General features: G+C 43.0%; 1 protein-coding gene across 3 annotated transcripts in view; it reads right to left on the bottom strand.

The window, feature by feature from the left end:
* LOC112124089 (poly(A) specific ribonuclease subunit PAN3) overlaps positions 1–19,284 on the bottom strand; it is a 115,460-nt gene extending 96,176 nt beyond the window's left edge. For all 3 annotated transcript variants that reach the window (XM_026653447.1, XM_026653448.1, XM_026653449.1), the window contains exons 1-2: positions 18,689–19,284; positions 6,355–6,476 (exon numbers count right to left, since the gene is read on the bottom strand). In XM_026653447.1, coding sequence (XP_026509232.1) covers positions 6,355–6,476; positions 18,689–19,100 — 534 coding nt within the window. In that variant the 5' untranslated portion in view covers positions 19,101–19,284. The remainder of the gene's footprint in view (positions 1–6,354; positions 6,477–18,688) is intronic.
* Positions 19,285–20,055: the final 771 nt, after the last annotated feature.

Below are 20,055 nucleotides of genomic sequence, written 5' to 3'. Positions count from 1 at the left end.
TTTTGAATAGAAAGGCTCAAGAGGCCCAAAAACCTATGCTAGCCAGGCAAGACTGGTGGTGACATCCTCTCTTAGCCTGCTCAAAACTCTTGATGCCATAGGGATAGGAGAAAAAGAGTAATGAAGTTTCCCCTTCCAGGATAGTAGAAACACATCTGGCACACATCCCAGGCTGGGACCTGCCCTTGAACAGAACTGCGGATTCGTCCTGTTCAGTCAGATGGTGAATAGGTTTATTTCTGGCATTCTGCAAATCTGAAAAATGGACTTTGCCATGTTCAGTCTGAGAAACTATTCGTGATCATTGCTGACTGATCTGCTGAGACAGTCCACTAGACAGTTCGGAGACCCAGGAAAGTGAGATGCTTTGAGAGTACTCTCATTCCTGATTCAGAAAGACCAAAGGTTTATTGCCTCTTGGCAAAGAGGGTCATATCTGGCACGTCCAGGCTTGTTTAGATGGAACATCAGAGCTGTATTGTCCAGGAGCACCTGAGCAGAACCACCTTTGATATGGGGAAGAAACACTTCATCAGCCAGGTGGATAGCTCGAAGCTCTCAAACATTCATGTGAGGGAGAGAACTTGAGTCTGAAAATCATCCACACCATGGTCACAGAGGGCAGAGTGGGGCAAAAGAAACACTGTTGCATACATTGGCAGAGTCCATCCACCAGTCCAGCAATGACAAAACACTTGTGGATATTTGAGTCAGCATGCCCAGCAGATGATGATAAGGATGGTAGATAGACAAACTCTCCACATGACTGAGGTGAAGTCTGGATACTGATTCTTGTAAGAACAAGCTGCCTGAAACTTTTAGGTCACATGGCAATTCCTCACTGTTGTACAAGTATATGCCTGAAGTCTTTGTATAGGTCCCATATCACCTGAAATTCTAGCTTGAGGTAAATATGTGATTGCTGTGGTTGAGTGGAGAACTGGTCCTATGAATTTGAATCTCAGGAGAGGGAGAACTGATTTGTCCTTGTTGATCAGATCCAGTGACTGAAAAAGGGACCGGATCTTCTCAATGGCCACTATTTGCTGTCTGGACAGATCTCAAAACAACCATTCATCCAGATATGGGTACACCTGGACCTCTACCTTCTTGAGATATGCTACAACCACTGCCATGCACTTTGTGCAGACTCAAGGGGAGAACCATAAGCTAATAACATCTGCTATGAGTTTTAAGAAGCTCCTGTGGCTCTGGTGAACAGCCACATGGAAGAAGGAATCCTTTAAGCTGAGAGCAGTGAACTCTTCTTTTGGGTCTAGGAACAATAAATGCTAGGGTAACCATACAAAACTCTTTATGTATCTATGGAGGTATTGCAGGTGTACAATAAATCCAAGGCCTACCTTGGATGGTACCACGAGGTGCCAGAGTTGACAACTCTACGTCGCCAGAATGTGATATGGGCGAGTTCCTAGTGGGACCTGGCTTAGCTCTAACCTTGGTAGTGGTCTTCTTGTGAAAGTCTGTTGGGGACTTAACTCTCTTCATCTTTGAGAGGTTTTTCTGGCTGGAAGAGGTCAAAGTGCTAGACTTCTGCTGCTGTTTACATGATACTGAGACAGAGAAGAGGGTCATCTCTCTGAACCGCTTCAGCACAGGGATGCCACCAAGCCTGGCAGAATGTTCCAAGATGGAGTACAGTCCAAATTCCTGCATACTGAGCACCTGGGTTCCAAAACTGAGCACAAAGCTGCTTCCACCAGGATATCTCAACACTGAACTTCCCTCAACTTCTCAGTCCTGATCTTAAGTGCCCTCTCTGTAGAGGGGTTATGTCTCACATGTTCTTCTCCCACACACCTTAAACAGAAGGAGTTAGGCTCTCTGACTGACAGATTTGTTACAGCCACAACAGCACTTAACCCACAGGGATTTAGGCATGGCCCCATACAGAAAAGTTCAAAGAACAAGAAGATAAAAATCAAGTCATCTTTTGCAAATTAGTACCATTAACTAAAGCTAAAACAACTATACTAAAGTAACTATTTACAATAAAAAAAACCCTCTAAAAATTTTTTCCTAAAGAGAGAATGAAAAAAGAAGGTGAGAAGCTCACACACGCTGACTACCGACCATAGGATATGAGACGGAACTGGAGTGGGAGAAGGGGTGTCAGGGCTGTTCTGACCCTTCATAGCCTTGGCAAGTACAAGTGTGCAGAGGGCACATGCACTGCTTCAATGGATACGGCTATGGGAAAAAGTTCTCTGGCTTCAGTGCGCTGGCATGTGCATACCTACGTGGAATGGACGTGTGCAAGAACTCAAAGAAGAATTTAGATTGCCTGTACAATCTTAATGTGCCCCTCTAGGGTGCGTGCATTACAATAGGGTCTTTAATTACAGGATCACATACTAGTTTTTCCACAAGACCCCTGCCCCATTCAGTGTACAGGATGGGCCAGCTGTAGGGATGAATCAGGGCTCTGTAGTGAAGGAGACTGCTGTCTGTAGTAACCATTTCAGTTGCTGCAAAAGATGAAAGGTGTGTCATGAATGAGGCAGCAGACTGCAGGAAAAGAAAGAATGGTCTCATGGTAAAGGAGACTGAATGCTGCTATGGAGGATAGGTTTCTATCACTACCTCTACCACAGAGTTCCCATATAATGTAGTTAAGTTATTTAAACGAAACTTCTCAAAGGTGGTCACTAAATGTGCGTTTCCATTTTCTGACTTGGGACCCTGGTGTCTGATTTGCAGAAATGCTGAGCACTCTCAGCTGTAACTGAAGTCAGTGGGAAGCGTGCTTTGAACATGAAGTGCTATATAATGCGAAGTACTCTGAAAAATCCAGTAGTAGGTTTCTCAAATTGGGCACTCAAAATTAGTGGACTCCTTTTGACATTCCTGTCTCAGTTCGCCACTTGTAAAATGGGATCAATACCCACAGGAGTGTTGTGCAAATAAATGTATTAGTACTTCTGAAGCACTCCGATGCTACAGTGATGAGCTCCACAAACAAGCCCATGAGCAAATGATTGTTTTCAGAGCAAGGTTTGACTGGTGTGTGGTAAATAAGGCCTGGGGGCCACACACTGAACATGAATGAGTAAACAAAATATTGAACAGATGCTTACTAAGTGAGCGCCATCCATTCTGCACATGGAAGGAGACGGGACCTTGTGACTAGGTAATTAAAAACAGTATCACAATGCATATGCGCAAGGGAACTAAATTAAGGCACAGGCAACCTTAATTCTGGTATTTCCTTACCAGTGAGTGCTTGACTTTTGCCCTCTTAATAACGTTCTTTTAACAGATTTGTGAGTGTGAGTGAGAAAGTAATTTCCTACATACTAAAAAAAGCAAACTGAAAAAAAGTTCCATCATGTTTCATCATTCTCACTCTCGCATGGCTCACCGGAAGGGGTGGAACCTTCAGATACACCACACAGACCTCTGCCCCTTGAGCTAACAGAGTGACTGACAGCAGTAGTAGGCAGTCATCTTCTATGTGCACCAGCACTAAAGGGTTATGAGACACTGCCAGTGAGCTTCACAGATATTCACTGACAGCAGAAGAATGGTGAGATTTAGTAGTCTTGGGTTCCATTCCAGGTTTAGAGGAAAGCATGCTCTAGTGAGCACAGACTCTTCTGCTCCATCCCCTGCGATCTGTCCTTTTCCCAAGCCTGTCTCTTCCTCAATCTGCTCCTCTCCTCAGGCTTTTCCATCCACCTCCTTGCCCAGCAAGTCCTAGTCACCTTATCCAGCCATTCCCAGTTCCCCTGGCTTCCAGTCGCTGGTGCCGTAGTCCATGTTCCCAATCTCACTCCCCAGGCTTCTTGTCCAATCTCAATCATCATCCTGTTGTCCTAGTCTCTTTGCCTAGCCAGTCCCAGTTCTCCTCCCATACTCCAATACCTCGTCAGATCGGCCTCACCTCCGTGCCCTGCCCCCAGTTTCCCTAGCTCCTTCTTCCCCTATCAGCCTCCAGTCACAGTCTCCATGTCCCATCTACTCAGTCTAACCCCACATGTCCAGCTCTCGTGCCCTCCGTACACAAATCAGGCAGCTTCCTCCTCCATGCTGCTTGGGCCCAGCAGAGAGCAGGGGTTCAGAGCACAGGAGAGAGTTCTCAATTCTTGTACCCAACCTGGACCCAACACAGCGTGCAGCAGCCCAGAGCAGCAAATACAGGGAAAGCCCCACACTGCACTGGGCCAGAGCATGCCCAGTGTGGATGGAATCTTCAGGAAATTTAACTACTAAAATCTAAAAAGTCTATACTGAGCATGTGCAAACTGCGATTTTCAAAGTCTTACAACTTGCTCAAATTTGGGCAGATTTTCACAGGGACAGCAAGAGAAACATCCTTGACACAATGGCCACCAGCCTACCAAATTTCAAATCCCTGCTCCAAAGCGCAGGGGCAGTAAAGTTGTTAAAAGAAAAGGTTGCAAGAATATATCCGTACCCTTGTTCTTGGAAACGGATGAATTTTTTTCGGCAACCTTTTTAAAAGAGAAATCATCCTGAGGCAGACAATCAGCATGGAAAATTGCAGCCCAAATAGTTAAAATTTGGAAAAGTTATTACCAACTGAAAATGCACTCTTATAATGAGATGTGTCCGGCAACCTTAATAGGTGGGGCTGGTAGCTCCCCCTATAATTCTTGTGCATTTGTGTTCATTCCAGAGACATACTTTACAGACAAAAACTTCAGTTTATTGATTAAGTGCAACATCTTCCAATGCAAACCCTAAAACCAAGAAAATATCAACTTATAGGACACTTCTTAACAGTAAGCTTAATGTCCACAGATCATATTTTCAGCAACGAGACTCCCCATCTTCACAAGGAACTTTCTTCCGACTCCAACAGATAAGAAAACAAACACATTAATTTTTCACAAAGTAACCCACAAAACCTTAATTACAACCTTAGCAACATTACCAAATACTCAGCATTTGCTTGGGCACCCAGGTTAAGTGCATGATGTGCTTCTGAAAGAAGTATGAAATTATAATAAAGATTGTGTATTCTACAAGGAAAATGTTGCTGTTAAATATCAGAGTCCAAAAAACGCAAAATTTCGTGCTTATGTTGCATAGTTCCATGTTTAACTCAGTGCTATCTAGCTCAAATTTCTTCAGAGTATAGGAAAATGATTTTCTAATTTCCAACCCTGCCAACTCACCTTGAGATACGAGGTCAAGATGGGCAATTTTCATCTCCTGCATGGCTGCCAATATAAAAAAAATTCTACACAGCAAGTTATGCATCCTCCAACCCCATTTAAAATAAGCGATATAGCCTTTTTCATACCATACATGAAAAAGAAGTCGGAAAGGGAACACCTAATTCTTTCCCACTCTTTGCCTGTTATTATTATATGCACCATACCTGACCTCAAAGGAGCCTTATGAGCTGGAGTTTCCTTGATATAAAATAAGAAAAAGCTGCTGTAAGGGCTTTCTCCGTGAGAAAGCACTCGCCACTCCCGGTCACCCAAAATCTGGATTTATTAGCCTTCCAAGCACATAGACAGACCATCCTCCCTCAGGTTTTTAAAGAGAGGATGGATTGGGGGTTAGAGCGCTTTATTTTATTATGAGATTATTACTGCATTTACTAGCAGATCCAAATATTTATGCTTTGAAGTAAGATGAGCAGCCCTTTCCAACAGACTGTATTGTATGACTGTTATATTGTATATGTTAACATATAATGGACACCTATATTTGCTATAAAATAAAATCTATTCCAAAAAATTACATAGCAAATGGAGGTCACTTAATTAGTTTATATTCTTTGGGCAATGCCACATAGATAGAGTATGATAGATGTTCACCTGAGAGTTTATATAAGTCATGATATTAGTACATTGTTACTTTAACAGTTCACACCGTTTCAGGGGCTTAAGGACATTAAAATGTATTTCAATTATAAAATATTTTATAGTTTTGAGTAAAAAGGCTGAAAAAAGTTAGTCAGACCAATTCAAATGTGATAGACACAAATAAGGGGGGCCCTAAAAAGAAACCTGGACAGTAAAAGTTAAGATTGCAGTATATTTTGAACACAAGTCACAAGAGGATTTAAGGTACAATATAAAGTGAAATCAACAAAAGGAATAGACATTTCATCCTGAAACAAAAGTGCTAATGAAAATAATTACAACACGAAGGAATGAACGAGGTTGTTCTATTTTCACCCTGTTAGATGAAATGGGAAAGCCTAATGTACTCTGACAGGTACAAAAACAGTTGTAGAAAGGCAAGTTAGTTTTCTGTTGCTCCTGCCACTTAAGTGTTTTCAGTTCTTGGCACAACAATGTAATGTGGCTGTCAGAGCTAGTGTAAATTGATACAGTTCACTGCTAACATTACCTGCATCATGGGATATTTTGCTTCAGCAGGACTTCCAAATCCATTAACACCAATGAAGCTGGTACTAAAGTAGGAATCTGTGAGACTAGCATCAGCTAAACCACCGCCATCTATTCCAGGAACTAAAAGAAAAAGGAAAAATGTTTCAGATGATTTTAGTTTAGCAAGTCTACCTGTTTCTTGCCAATAATATATTTGTCTAGATTTAGACTTGCATTCCTAAGAGAAGCAACGAAGAAAACATATTGGTGCATATAATGAAAGGAGCAGTTAGGATGGAGGATGATAAATAAGGCATGTGTGTGCAATATGAAATTATAGCAGAGAGGTAGGCAGGGCAGAGCTCTGCATACCCTGGAAGGCAGGGAGGAGAAGCTCAAACAATGTGGAAAGAGTAAGGAACAAGTGATGGTATCAGAATAAGAAGTAATTCTGGTGATGGTTGGAGCATCAGGAAAGGAAGAAGAATTTTTTAAAAAGAAAGGAAAATAATGATCTTGCATACATAGTAAGAAGTTCTCAAAGTTTTCAATAATTTATTTCTCAAACAATGTATTCATTCCTCTTGATGGCAACATTCATAGCAAGTTAACAACTTAAAATGATGTGTGAGGAAGAACTCAAACATCTTACAGCACAGACACTCTACATTGCCTAAAAGTTCTTCTAGGCTAAGAGCAAGCATGAAAGATTTAATTCCCAAGGCATATTTTCAGAAAGTTAAGTGTCTAGAAACAAGGGCTTATAATAAAAGTAATTCAACTGTACCTATATAAATTTGCTACTTCAGTGCAACAAGGATTTTTAAGAATAAAAAATATAGTAATTTCATGAAGAGCTAAAACACACTAATTAAACAGCAAAGAATCAAGATTTTATGGTTCTATGGAAGGTATGTTTCAGTAAAGAAACCCTCCACAAAGCATAAATGTGTGATGGCAAGGCACAGATCCAACTCAGAGGAAAGACCTGTACCACATCAGTGCAACTTGAACCTTGCTATCAGCTCCAGCCAGTTGGTAGCATGCTAACAGGTCTTCCTAGTCCCCATTGTCAAACAGAATCAAATGGATCTCTGTACCAAGCTGAAGGATTGAAGTTGCTGGTATTCACACCCACATGTGAATGTAGGGTTTTGAATGCCAAAGCAGGCTGCATGAGCTGGTTGGTAACTTCTCTGCTTCCGAACTAGAACAGATTGATAGCAGTAAAGTTTTTCCAGAAGAAACAAATAAGGCATTAGAGTAGCAGCAGCACTCAAGTGGCACTAACCAGCATCCAGTTAGCAACTGACAAATTGCGCTCGCTCACCCTTCAGCCTATATCCCCATTTGAGCCAGCCAACTTAAGTTAATAGCACCACTGCACTTGAATGTCAGGTTGTGTGTGAACAAGTTAAGGGGAACACTTGAGTTATCACAAGGTAACTTTTCAATGAAGATATGCCCTTAATTAAACTCATGCTGACATGACATTAGCATTTAGCTGGCTATTTAAGAGTTTTTCAGGAGAGGTGTATTACAGATGTTAGAGACCCCAACTACTTGTCATCAAAAAAGACATGAAATGTTCTTCAAGTCAGTTTTGAATCTTAAATTTAAGGACTAAGGGAACAGGGAGGTAGAGCCATATCTGTACCTGCAGCATGTTCTAGGTCCTCTTCCACAACTCCAGAAGAACAGCAAGAGGGAGCTCTAATGAGGCCCCCCTTGCTAAAGCCCAGCAGGGGACCAGAACTACTACTCCATCTGCAGTTTGGCCCTGTTCTTACCCCACTCCCCCATAGCTGTGTAGGTGGGAAGTGTGAATTCAGAATAATGGAACAAGACTATACCATTCTGTAGACCTACTGTAATGAGAATACTGAAAACTGCAGAGCTGCCAAATACTGTTTCTACCCCCTGTTAGTCAGGATCCAACTTGGACTAGGAAGGGTCAGCTCAAAAGGTAGAGAAATATGCCCCTCTGGCTGACACCTTGAGAGCTAAGGGTTACCAGGCTCAGACACATGCGCTGATCAACGGAGCCCTGGGCGCATGGGAACCCAGTAACGAGTAAGTGTTGCAGGAATGCAGAATCGGTCAACACTACGCATGGCAGATGCGGCAACTCATGGTGTCGGACACCATCAGATGGTCAAGGGACATCTACACAGAACACATCACCAGACATCTGCAATACCAGGAAGGATGAGCTAGAGTGCTGATGAGAAGCACAGTGGGGAAAATAACTGAAATACTCTCCTCATGGATTGTATTTTCCAAAAGGACAACCTACCCTAAATTCTCTATTACTGAGGGACAATCTTCACTCATTAATATATGTGCTTTCCACAACCAACTCTCTGTATAACTTTTCATGAGTGATGTATCCGAATACTTGGTTGCTAATATCTAAACTGTATTTTTAAATTTACTCACCTAAATTTGGGTTATTGCTGATTATGCGCTATATGTATCTTATGATTTAAAAACAAACTTTGTATTTGTGGATAATCTATGCACTATACCCAGATGTACAGACATTCACCAGATTTTTTTTCAAGACGGAAATTTGGGGCTCTGTTTAGTGACAATTAATTGTTTTCATGTTATTTTTCATTCAAAATTGCTTACGTTCGCATTGAGGCGTCTACTGCCCTGGAATCAGGGGTCTTCTCTGCTTGAATTTCAGTCAGTATTGAAAACTGAGGTACTGCTGCAGCTTTATGCTACACTGTACAAGTTAAATCCATGTCCTGGGACACACCTTTGAACAGATTTTAGAGTCGCCACTTTGCATTTTTATTGACACACATTTATTGAACTACATTAGACTCTGCATTCAAATTGCCCATCTTGATCTTTTCTGTATAACTAACATTCATAAGTATACTTTCAAATTGTTCAGCATTTAGTACCATTAAAATAGCATTTCCAGTCCTGTTCTATTTCCCAAAAGTATACTTTTTAATTACTTTAGATGAATTGTTTACTATTTTAGGGTGGTGGGAAAGTTCTGAAGTTGGATAAAGTTGTCTTATACGAGAAATATATCAATTTGTCTTATGTTATTATTTATGCTTCAGAAAAGTGAGGTTAAACAGTCTCAAGATGATCTTACCCTGAGAGAACTAGTGATTTCCCCACAACAGTGAAAGAATTAGCTAGACTAGTTTGAGGAGCAAAGATGGATGTGGCAAGAAGGGGAATAGCAGACTGGGTTTCTCTTTCATGCAATGTCAGCAGAAATTGAGAATGATGAGCAAACTAAGATTTTAGCATAATAAAGAAAGCAAACATTTAAGGCAAACAACAGATATAAAAATAGGGCTGTCAATTAATCGTGTGAGTTAACTACGATTAACTCAAAAAAATTCATCGTGATTAATCACAGTTTTAATCACACTATTAAACAATAGAATACCAATTAAAATGTATTAAATAGTCTGATGTTTTTTTCTACATTCTCATATATACTGTATTGTGTTGTAATTGAAATAAAATATTTGCACTGTAAAAATGATAAAAGAAATAGTATTTTTCAATTCACCTCATACAATCTGTAGTGCAAGCTCTTTGTCCTGAAAGTGCAACTTACAAACGTAGACTTTTTTTGATGACTTAACTGCACTCAAAAACAAAACAATGTAAAACTTCAGAGCCTACAAGTCCACTCAGTGCTACTTCTTGTTCAGCCAATCACTAAGACAAACAATTTTGTTTACATGTACAGGAGATAATGCTGCCCTCTTGTTATTTACAATGTCACCAGAAAATGAGAACAGGCATTTGCATGGCACTTTTGTAGTCAGAATTGCAAGGTATTAACGTGCCAGATATTCTAAACATTTGTATGCTCCTTCATGCTTCAGCCACCATTCCAGATGATATGCTTCCATGCTGATGCTCATTAAAAAAATAATGTGTTAATTAAATTTGTGACTGAACTGCCTGGGGGACAATTGTACATTCCCTGCTCTGTTTTACCCACATTCTACCATGTATTTCATGTTATAGCAGTCTCGGATGATGACCCAGCACATGTTGTTCATTTTAAGAACACTTTCACTGCAGATTTCACAAAATGCAAAGAAGATACCAATGTGAGATTTCTAAAGATAGCTACAGCACTTGACCCCAAGGTTTAAGAATCTGAAGTGCCGTCCAAAATCTGAGGTGAATGAGGTGTGGAGCATGCTTTCAGAAGTCTTAAAAAAGCAACACTCTGATGCGGAAACTACAGAACCTGAACCACCAAAAAAGAAAAATCAACCTTCTGCTGGTGGCGTCTGACTCAGATAATGAAAATGAACATGCGTCGGTCCACACTGCTTTGGATTGTTATCAAGCAGAACCGGTCATCAGCATGGAAGCATGTCCCCTGGAATGGTAGTTGAAGCATGAGGGGACATATGAATCTTTAGCACATCCGGCACGTAAATATCTTGCGATGCCAGTTACAACAGTGCCATGCAAACACCTGTTCTCACTTTCAGGTGACATTGTAAACAAGAATCGGGCAGCATTTTCTCCTGCAAATGTGAACACACTTGTTTGTCTGAGTGACTGTCTGAACAAGAAGTAGGACTGAGTGGACTTGCAGGCTCTACAAATTTACATTATTTTTGAATACAGTTTTTTTTTTTTTAAACATAATTCTACATTTGTAAGTTCAGCTTTCATGATAAAGAGATTGCACTACAGTACCTGTATTAAGTGACTTGAAAAATACTATTTCTTTACAGTGCAAATACTTGTAATCAAAAATAAATATAAAGGGAGCACTGTACACTTTGTATTCTGTGTTGTAATTGAAATCAATATATTTGAAAACGTAGAAAACATTCAAAACTATTTAAATAAATTGTATTCTATTATTGTTTAACAGTGTGATTAAACGTGATTAATTTTTTTTAATTGCTTGACAGCCATAATAAAAAAACAGAACACACACTTTTAAGTGGCTTGGAGGATCCAAAACATATTTTTACTTTTGGCAATGCTGGAAACAAGTGAAAGAAGGCAAGTTTTGAAAGAATCATAGAACACATTTTTCTACTTTTAAAAATAAAACCATCAGGCAATTTCTTGCTTATGATAGCACAGCAGTTAAGCTTGATAACTGAAATAAAGAATAAAAGTCTCCTCTATGATACTTCTTCCACTGCCACAGCAGGAAACAGACTCTTGATTGCGTGCACGGCAGGAGAACAAAGGACAGCAACAGCTTTTTATTTTAAAAAGAGTAATGCCAATATTTTCAGTCACAAAGGATTTAGTCACAATTTAGGTGTTTGGAAACCTCAGTGATGAGCCTGGTATAAATGCCTAGACATACCAAACTTCAAGAAGAGTCAGTAAGCGACTTTCAGCTGGATAAATCACATGCAGTGTTGGAAACTGAAGGGCAAGTCTAATATAAACACTAACAGGTAATATGGTCAAATCTCCCTTTCTACTCCAGGATTACTGAAAGAAGTGGAGAGCAGCTCCAAGTACACCTGCTTAACAGGAAGCTCTGCTTTTCATGTGCTGCATAACTATGAAACAAGGCTTAAAACGGGGCCTGAAAGGTAAGCCTAAAGAGTTGGGTTTGTGCCCTTTTTATGTGGTGTAAATGTAGTCTGAAACAAAGGTTTGGGAGAAGATTTTTCTGCTTGTTTTTAATCTTAAAAACAACAGAAATGTAAAATTTGGTCTTCCCTGGCTTTGCTCGAGGTCTTTCATATAGAGAGCTTTCTTATGGGTTAATAAAAGGGACAGATGCGTTAATCTTTTACTAGGACAACCTTTCTCTCAAATACTTGTGGCACCTTAGAGACGAACAAATTTATTTGAGCATAAGCTTTCGTGGGCTACAGCCCACTTCTTCGGACGAACAAGTACTCCTGTTATTTTTGCGGATACAGACTAACACGGCTGCTACTCTGAAACCTTTCATTCAAGTGTTTACTATGTATTGGCATTAAATAAGTGTTAAACATCTCTGTTATTCAAGGATGGAATATTCTCTTTGTTCCTAATGCTGTGCTGAAAAAATATCAGACTTCTGGAAAAGTAATATCCAGATTGAACCTTGTGTGTTGCCATCACTGCTTAAAATCCTAAGTTATAGCTACGTCTGCAATAAAAAGTATGTTCTTACAATGAGATGGTTATCTAGATTCAAAATCCCATTAGAGACAAGGAACAGATAGATTTTAACCTCAATGTAGGCTAGTCGAAATTAACCCTCTCACCCCACCCTGCCCCCAAGGGTTTAACTCAACTAGCTACTGTGAGATAAAAACTACAGTGGCTTGTCTCCTCTTGAATTTTACAGAGATAGCTATTGCAGTGTAAAAAAAATAAAAATAAAAATCTATTTTTGCAGCAGACACAAAGCTGGTGTGTGAGAGATGTCATTTAAAACTTAGGAAAATTGCTTTTAGCTTCATTAAAATATTATATTTGTAGGGCTTATATTTGACCTACTTTATTTTGTAGTGACATTTCTTCTATCTAGAAACAACCACCATATACCTGGGTTAAAAATCAACATTTGTGTACTGTTTAATGGCTCTCAAGTACAAGTTATGTGCTTTATATTATGTGGTAAGTGATTCTATGTATTGTCACTACCACTGTTATCTTTTAACTCTGATATCCCTTCTATGCCTGTTTTTAATATAGCATTTCTCAAGGCAAGACTAAAACTAATTGCCTTTATTACACACACTCCAACTTAGTGATCAGGAATTTATTTACAAACAGAAAGGGAAAAAACAGAAAAACAAAATAAGCAAACTATACCCTACTACTGCTAATAGGAGAGCTAATCTTCCTGTTCGATATTGCGAAACGTTCATACCATAGATGTGTCTAATCTAGACTGCAAGCTCCTTGGAGCACATGTAATTTCTTCTTTTATTTTTACAAAACCAGTAACACCTCAGCACTAAAATGGTGATAACAGAATTACTCTCTCTCTTTTGGCACCCACACTCCACAGCAATTACTCAATCCTCACACCTTCAAAATATGTTCTCTCCAAGTGCTTTCCAAACACTGAGTCTCTTCAGGATATACTGCATCAAAATTCTGATGAAAAGAAAGTAAGAGGACTATTAAGAATATACAAAATTTAAAGTGTGGGTATCTAAAGGTTATTTTTTTCTTTTCGGAGGGAAGACAGTAAAAATGTTCTGCTGCTTAAGATTACTATTGGTATTTTCCTGTCCTTATGGTGAGGAGTGACAGCCATTAACCATACAGAGTTGGTTCATATTTATGACATAAGTACTCAAAACATCCAACCTGACTATGGCTTGTACAATCCATGACCAGGGCCTGACTCTTAAATTTGTATTTCATTTCCAAAACTAAATTATCAAAGAATGTTCAGGAACAGAATGCTTTAACTAGATGACTAAAACGATTTACTCTTCTGAAATCTGTGAAAGTACGAAGCAGCAAGATGACTTCAAAATTCAGCCACACAAAAACAAAGGCAATGCGATTAGTGCTCCTTTAACTCCTTACGGATTGTACTAAAATACACACACTAGGCAGCCTAGCCCATCTCATCAGCAGTGCAGGATGGTTTCTGACTACCTTTTCTCTAGGGTATGTCTACACTGCTGACTAAGCCCACATCTGTGGGACCTAGACTTGGTAACATGCTGTTTCCAAGCTGTCGGTTGAGTGTCCACACTGCACTGTAAACCTGGGCTTACAATTGCTGGACCTGGGTCTCTCAGCCCCGCTAACAGGTCTATACAAGGTCCTTCTGACTCAGGTCTGCAGCTTGAACTGCATCCAGACTGCAAAATGAAAGGGTTTGGACCTGAGTCGCAGTGGAATTTGGGCTCTGACACCACACACACACACGGTCCTAAGACTGGATCCTGAGTGCTTGTTGACCCGAGTCACACTGATGTGTGTGGACTGATGAGAGGCTTGGGCTCAAAGCTGAATCAGAGTCCAAGCTAAGAGTGCAGTGTAGATGTACCCCTAGCATCATGATCTATTTTTGTATGTTGCAGGAAATGGAGCTTCCACCACTTCCCTTGGAAGCCTGATCATCTCACTGCCCAGATGTTTCTCCTGATCATCCTAATTTTTTCTCCTCTTAATTTTAATCCCATTACACCAAGTTATAGTATCATGCATAACTACAGAACTGGCTCCATCTTTGGTCCTCTCTTTCTTTCATTCTACCTTTTTCTTTGCATCGTGTCATACACTCAGAGTTCTTAAAGCTACCATTCTCAACAAGAACAGAATTTCTTGAACTAGCTTAATTTGTTTAAAGTAACGGTATGCATGGTCCCTACAGTGCTGTTGTAGTGTTGCCCCTATGGTGGCAGCAGCTGCTTACTGCTACTATCACAGTAAGCTTGAAAATGTGTAGTTTGCTGGCTGTAAGAGCAGCAGCACTATGACTATCAGGCCAGACTGTTGTGATCCCGGTCTCCATGCCCCTTTCCACCTCCAGATCATGGACAGTCTGAATTATCAACCAGTGCTGCAATGGAGGGACCTAGAGCAGCACTACTACCTCAAGTGTTGTGGGCAAGTTAAATTTTGTTCTACTTTTATTTTTAACTGGAAGTGTCCTACAGATAATTCGAGGAAGGATTTTCTTGATAAAGAATAAGGACCAGGAAAAAGGAGTGTTGAGAGGACAAGACCAGAATAGGGTTAAGAAGGAAGAGGACACCAAGGCCTGGTCTACACTACACAGTTAGGTTGACATAAAACAGCTTACATCAACCTAAATATGTCAGTGTACACACCACAGCCTTGCTCCACCAATGTAAATGCCCTACTACACCAACATAATAACGCCACCTCCACAAGAGGTGTAGGGCTTATGATGGTGCAGTTAGGATGACGCAGTGTCTGTGTAGATGCTGGGTTACTTACATTGGCTGTTTGCGGTCTTCTCAATTTCAGGGCTCCATGAAGCCTTGAAACATAAGAAAACCGGGCAGCTAGAGCCCGGCTGACCCTAGCTCCCTGCTCTCATCAGGGAATGGGAAGGTGAGAACCCTGGGAGGCAGCTGGGCTCCCCGTGGGGAGCTGCGTGGGGCTGAGAGCCCTAGCTTTCAGCCCCCCAACACTGCCCCTCTTCAGTAGGTAGAGGTACTCTGGTGAGGAGGCGCACCACCGACAGAAGGAGGGTAGTGTGGACCTAACATAGGTCCACTCAAGTCCAAAGTGTAGACATGGCCCTAGACTTGGGAATAAGGGGAACTAGAGCTCAACAGTCAACCCGATAGTAGCAGTACCACTGTTCTCATGGCCAGCTCCTTGCATGTGCAGACCTAACACCAAAGCAGCATGGTGCTGCTGTCATGGCAGAGCTATGAAAGCAGATATAGCTCCCTATGTTTTTACTTTTGAGATACTCAACTATATTTAAACACGAGATGAAAGAAGATTAAGAAAATTTTTAACTATTACAATATTTTATAGTAAAAAGCATCCAAAGGAGTTAGCAGATAATTTTAATAGCTCCTACACCACCATCTTTACTAGCATATAAAAACAAATAAAGCACTTAAGAACTTCCCACCTGAAAAATCAGGTTTCTCAGATTAGGCACCCAAAATTAGTGGATGATTGTGACCTTGATCCTCTACACCTCAGCTCCCCATCTGTGAAATGGGGATAATACTCCCTCACCTCACAGGGGTGTTGTGAAAATAAACATTTGTTGTGATTTCAGATACTATAGGGATGAGCAAGGCAGAAAGGCCCATTAGGAAATTAATAATTCTGTATTCAGAGGAGAGTTTAAATAGTGTGTGTAATAAATAAGCTACTGAATAGCAGATCATTCAATTTGCACTGCCCATTCTGTGCTCTTGCATTTGAACCAGGTGGCTTCCTCCTCCACACTGCCTGGGACTCAGCAGGAGAAGCAATGAGGGCATAGAAACAAGTCTGCCATCTCTCAGTTCCTGTGTCTGGGGCCACAGGAGCTGCAACTACAAGGAAAGTCCTACTCAGTCGCCACTGCCCTGCGCTGGAGCATGCTCAGTACACACAAAATCTTCAGAGAATGTAGCAGGTAAATTCTCAAGTCCATACTGAACGTATGCACAGTGAAATTTTTAAAGGCTTATAACTTGGCATTTCTTCCCCCTCACAGGAACAGCAAAAGAGACATCTCTGACCCAAAGGAAACCGTCCTGCCAAATTTCAACTCCTGCTCCAATCCTGGCCACACTAGTGCTTCTTAACGAAAGGATGTAAGAATTTTTTGAACATTGGAAAAAGAGTGCATTTTTCCCCAAACTTTGTTCTGACAAATGGCTGAACCATTTTTGCTGAAACTTTCCCCCCAAAAAAATTCAAACTGAGGTGGTAACTGGCTTCAAAGAGTTCAGTTCCACAAGTTAAAGTTTGGCAAAATTAGAAGAAACTGAAAACAGGGTCTTATATGGGAAAATGTTGGGCAATCTTAACCATAGATAGTGCTACCCTCTCCTCCTGTAAGAGTACATATGACAGTACTACATTCCTATGTTTGTCAATCTCATATTAACTACCTAGATAACACTGCTCAATGGAACAGGCTCACCATAGTAAATATGAGCAACCTTGAAATTTGGCAAGTAGTTATAATTTATTGTTAGATACAAAAGCAACAAAGTTCATTAGTAGAGAGGTCTAATACCATGAACAAACTTGCCATCTGTCAGCTATATCTACAGCGTTCATCACTATCTGAATTTCAGAAAAGTACCATGAAAACATTTGATAGTTAGAAGTCATTTCATGCAAATAAACATTAAGCTTATGCCACAAACCCATAATGCAACCAAATGTAGTGTACTAATTTAAAAGAGCATGACAATCTTTTTTAAAAAGCCTCCACAGCTAAGAAGATTTTGCTATGCTGAGTGCTGCTGCAACTACAGACCAAGTCACTTACAAAGCTAGTTTTCTGTAAGTCTCAAGCGCACAGCTAATAAAGCTCAAGTATAGCGAGTGCATTACTGACAAATGACAGTAACTCCGCTTAATATGGAACTCAGGCACTTGCAATTCTCACTTTTTTGAGGGGAAGGAGGAAGAGACTTATTTTGAAATACTAAAAAAAAAAAGTAATGCCATCGGAGGATGAAGAGCTATACTAGGAGTGTATCAGTTGGGAAATTTAAGATACCGATCAAAAGAATCTCATCTAAAAACTGTCCCAACTTGACTACCCTACAAAGCTACTAGTGAAATAGCTTCTTCATGCTAGTCTCTCTTCCAGCAGAACCCTTAAGCAGAAAGCTTTGAGTATCCTGTTTTGACTCTGATATAAAAACCCTTTACCTGCTGCTGTACGCAGGCTCCCTGTTTTGCCTACATACTTTTGGATGTCCCTGATGTCAGCCAGAAAGTATTTGAGTAAGCATCTGTTAATTAGTAAAACAAACAAACAAACAAAAAAAAAGGTTTAACAGATTCCAAATATGAAAAACTGGGAACTGAGGCACCATCAGAGGAGATTAGGAGTTTTGTGCACCTACACTGGTTTGGGGGGTGGGGGGAGAGGACAATATAAAGAGGAAAAAGATATGAAAAGCAGCAGGTCATTTCAAAGCATCTGTGAGCAAATTAAACCAGTTTCCCTTTACACAGTGCCAAGCTACTCGCACTGAATCTCCCCAACCACCAACCTCAGCCATCACCTTTACTGTTTAGTATTTGCTTCTGGTACTAACCACAACATGCTAGGTGCTTTACCAAGGGGCATTCACGCATCTCTGCCACCCACCAAACCCACTGCATACCTAACCAGCATCCACGGGGGAGACCCTGGTTAGGGATGGAGAGGGGTGGGTGATGGGGGATACCAGGGAGGGTATCCCCCGTGGATGGTGGTTAGGTATACAGGGGGGTAATGGGGGTTACCAGGGAAGGTGTCCCCTGTGGATGTTGGTTAGGTATGCTGGGGGATACTAGAAAGGGTCTCCCCCATGGATGCCACCCCCCTGCTTCCCTAACCAACATCCACAGGGGACACCTTCCCTGGTAATCCCCATCACCCGCCTGTATCCCTAACCACCACCCACGGGGGATACCCTCCCTGGTATCCCCATCTCCACCATGCATCCCTAACCAGCATCGAGGGGGACACCCTCCCTGGTATCCTCATCTCCTGCCTCTCTAACCAACACCCGCGGGATACACACGCTATCCTCCTCCTCCCTCTCTAGTCGCGGGGGGCACCTCTCCCAGCATCCCCAGCCCCCTCCCCCGCCCGGGGGCAGGACGGGCTGCCCGGCCCCGTTCCTGCCAGTTCCCACCAGCCGGGACTCGGCCCTGCTGCCGGGACCGGGCCGTTGTCTCCTTCCCTCGCCCGCACTCACTCGCCAGCCGCGGTCCATCCAGCCCCCCGCCGCCTCCTCCTCCGCCGGCGCCGTGGCTGCCCCCCAGCTCGGCCTTCTTAGGCCCCACCGCCGCCGCCGCTCCGGGGGCTGCCCCGTGCGGGTAGCCGGGCCCGGCGGCGGGGACGCTGGGGCCGGGCAGGCCGAGCGGGAGCCCCCCGAGGGCGGGCGGGGGCCCGGGGCAAGCGGGGGCGGCGCCGGGCTCCTCATGCAGGAACTGGCACTCCTCCCCGTAGAAACAGGTCTTGTCCTTGGCGTAGTAGCGGCAGAACTTCAGCTTCAGCCCCGCGCCGGGGGCCGGGACCGGGACCCCCACCGCCCCGACCCCCGCCGGGGCCCCCGCCACCGGGGACGGGCCCGCCGGGGACGGGCAGGGGAGGCCGCCGCTGTTCATGGCAACGCCGCCAGCCTCAGCACCATGGGGAGGGGCCGCGGGAGCCGCCGCCGTCACCCGGAGCTCCGACTCCGGAAGGGGGAGCCGGGGGCGCGACTGTGCTTCTCTTAAAGGGGCCGCGCGGCTCAGCCCGCCGGGGATGAGGGGCGGAGGCGGCTCGTCAATGGGCCAGGGCCGGAGCTTGTTTATTCCATTTTCCTCTTCCTGAGCGGACGCCCCGCTGCGCATGCGCGGGAGAAGGGTGTTCTGGGTAATCCAGGGCGAGCGAGGCGCTGGGGGACCCGGGCAGAGGGTCCCGCGCAAGCCTAGCGCGGGGGGAAGGGGGCGCGCGCGCGCGGCTCTCCCCAGTGACATCTCCCCGCGCGTGGCAGCCGCAGCTCCGGGACACGGGGGACGGAGCCTCCCTGGCCGTCTCGTGCCTGCTGGAAACACCTCCCCAGAGGCCGCAGCCTGAGCTGCTGCCCTCGCCCCGCGCATTCTGCTGCCTCCGAGGGAAACCATGTGAAAGCATCAAGGCCCTCGCAAGTGACGTGTAGCTCAGAGGCTGGCTGTTGTGCAGCCAGGGCTGTGTTCACGCCTCCTCCATGGGTGGCTGCAAAGCCCCCCGCGCTCAGTAAAGAATAAGTAGCCATTGATCAGCACCAGGGTGCTCGTGTAAGGCAAACAAACAAACAAACCAGGGAGGCGCTTGCAATGTCAGGGAGGGGTGCCGCAGCCCTCACGCCTGTGAGTGAGTTCTCCGGCCTGTGTTGTTATCTGGGAGGTCAGACTAGATTATCATGCTCCACCACCTTTCAGCATAGTTTACTTGTAGCTAGGTAAGTAATGGTTTAAAACACAGCTTCCTTCTGATGGTTTGTTGACATAACATGTGAAATCCTGGCCTTGTTCAAGTAAATGGGAAACCCTCAGCTGACGCCACTGGAATTTTACCATTGACTTCAGTGGACCCAGG

Source organism: Terrapene carolina, unplaced genomic scaffold (assembly GCF_002925995.2).
Source record: "Terrapene carolina triunguis isolate 2854851 unplaced genomic scaffold, T_m_triunguis-2.0 Scaffold139, whole genome shotgun sequence".
Lineage (NCBI taxonomy): Eukaryota > Metazoa > Chordata > Testudines > Emydidae > Terrapene > Terrapene triunguis.
The sequence above is the reverse complement of the archived record's forward strand: the minus strand, read 5'-3'. Positions and strand labels throughout refer to the sequence as shown.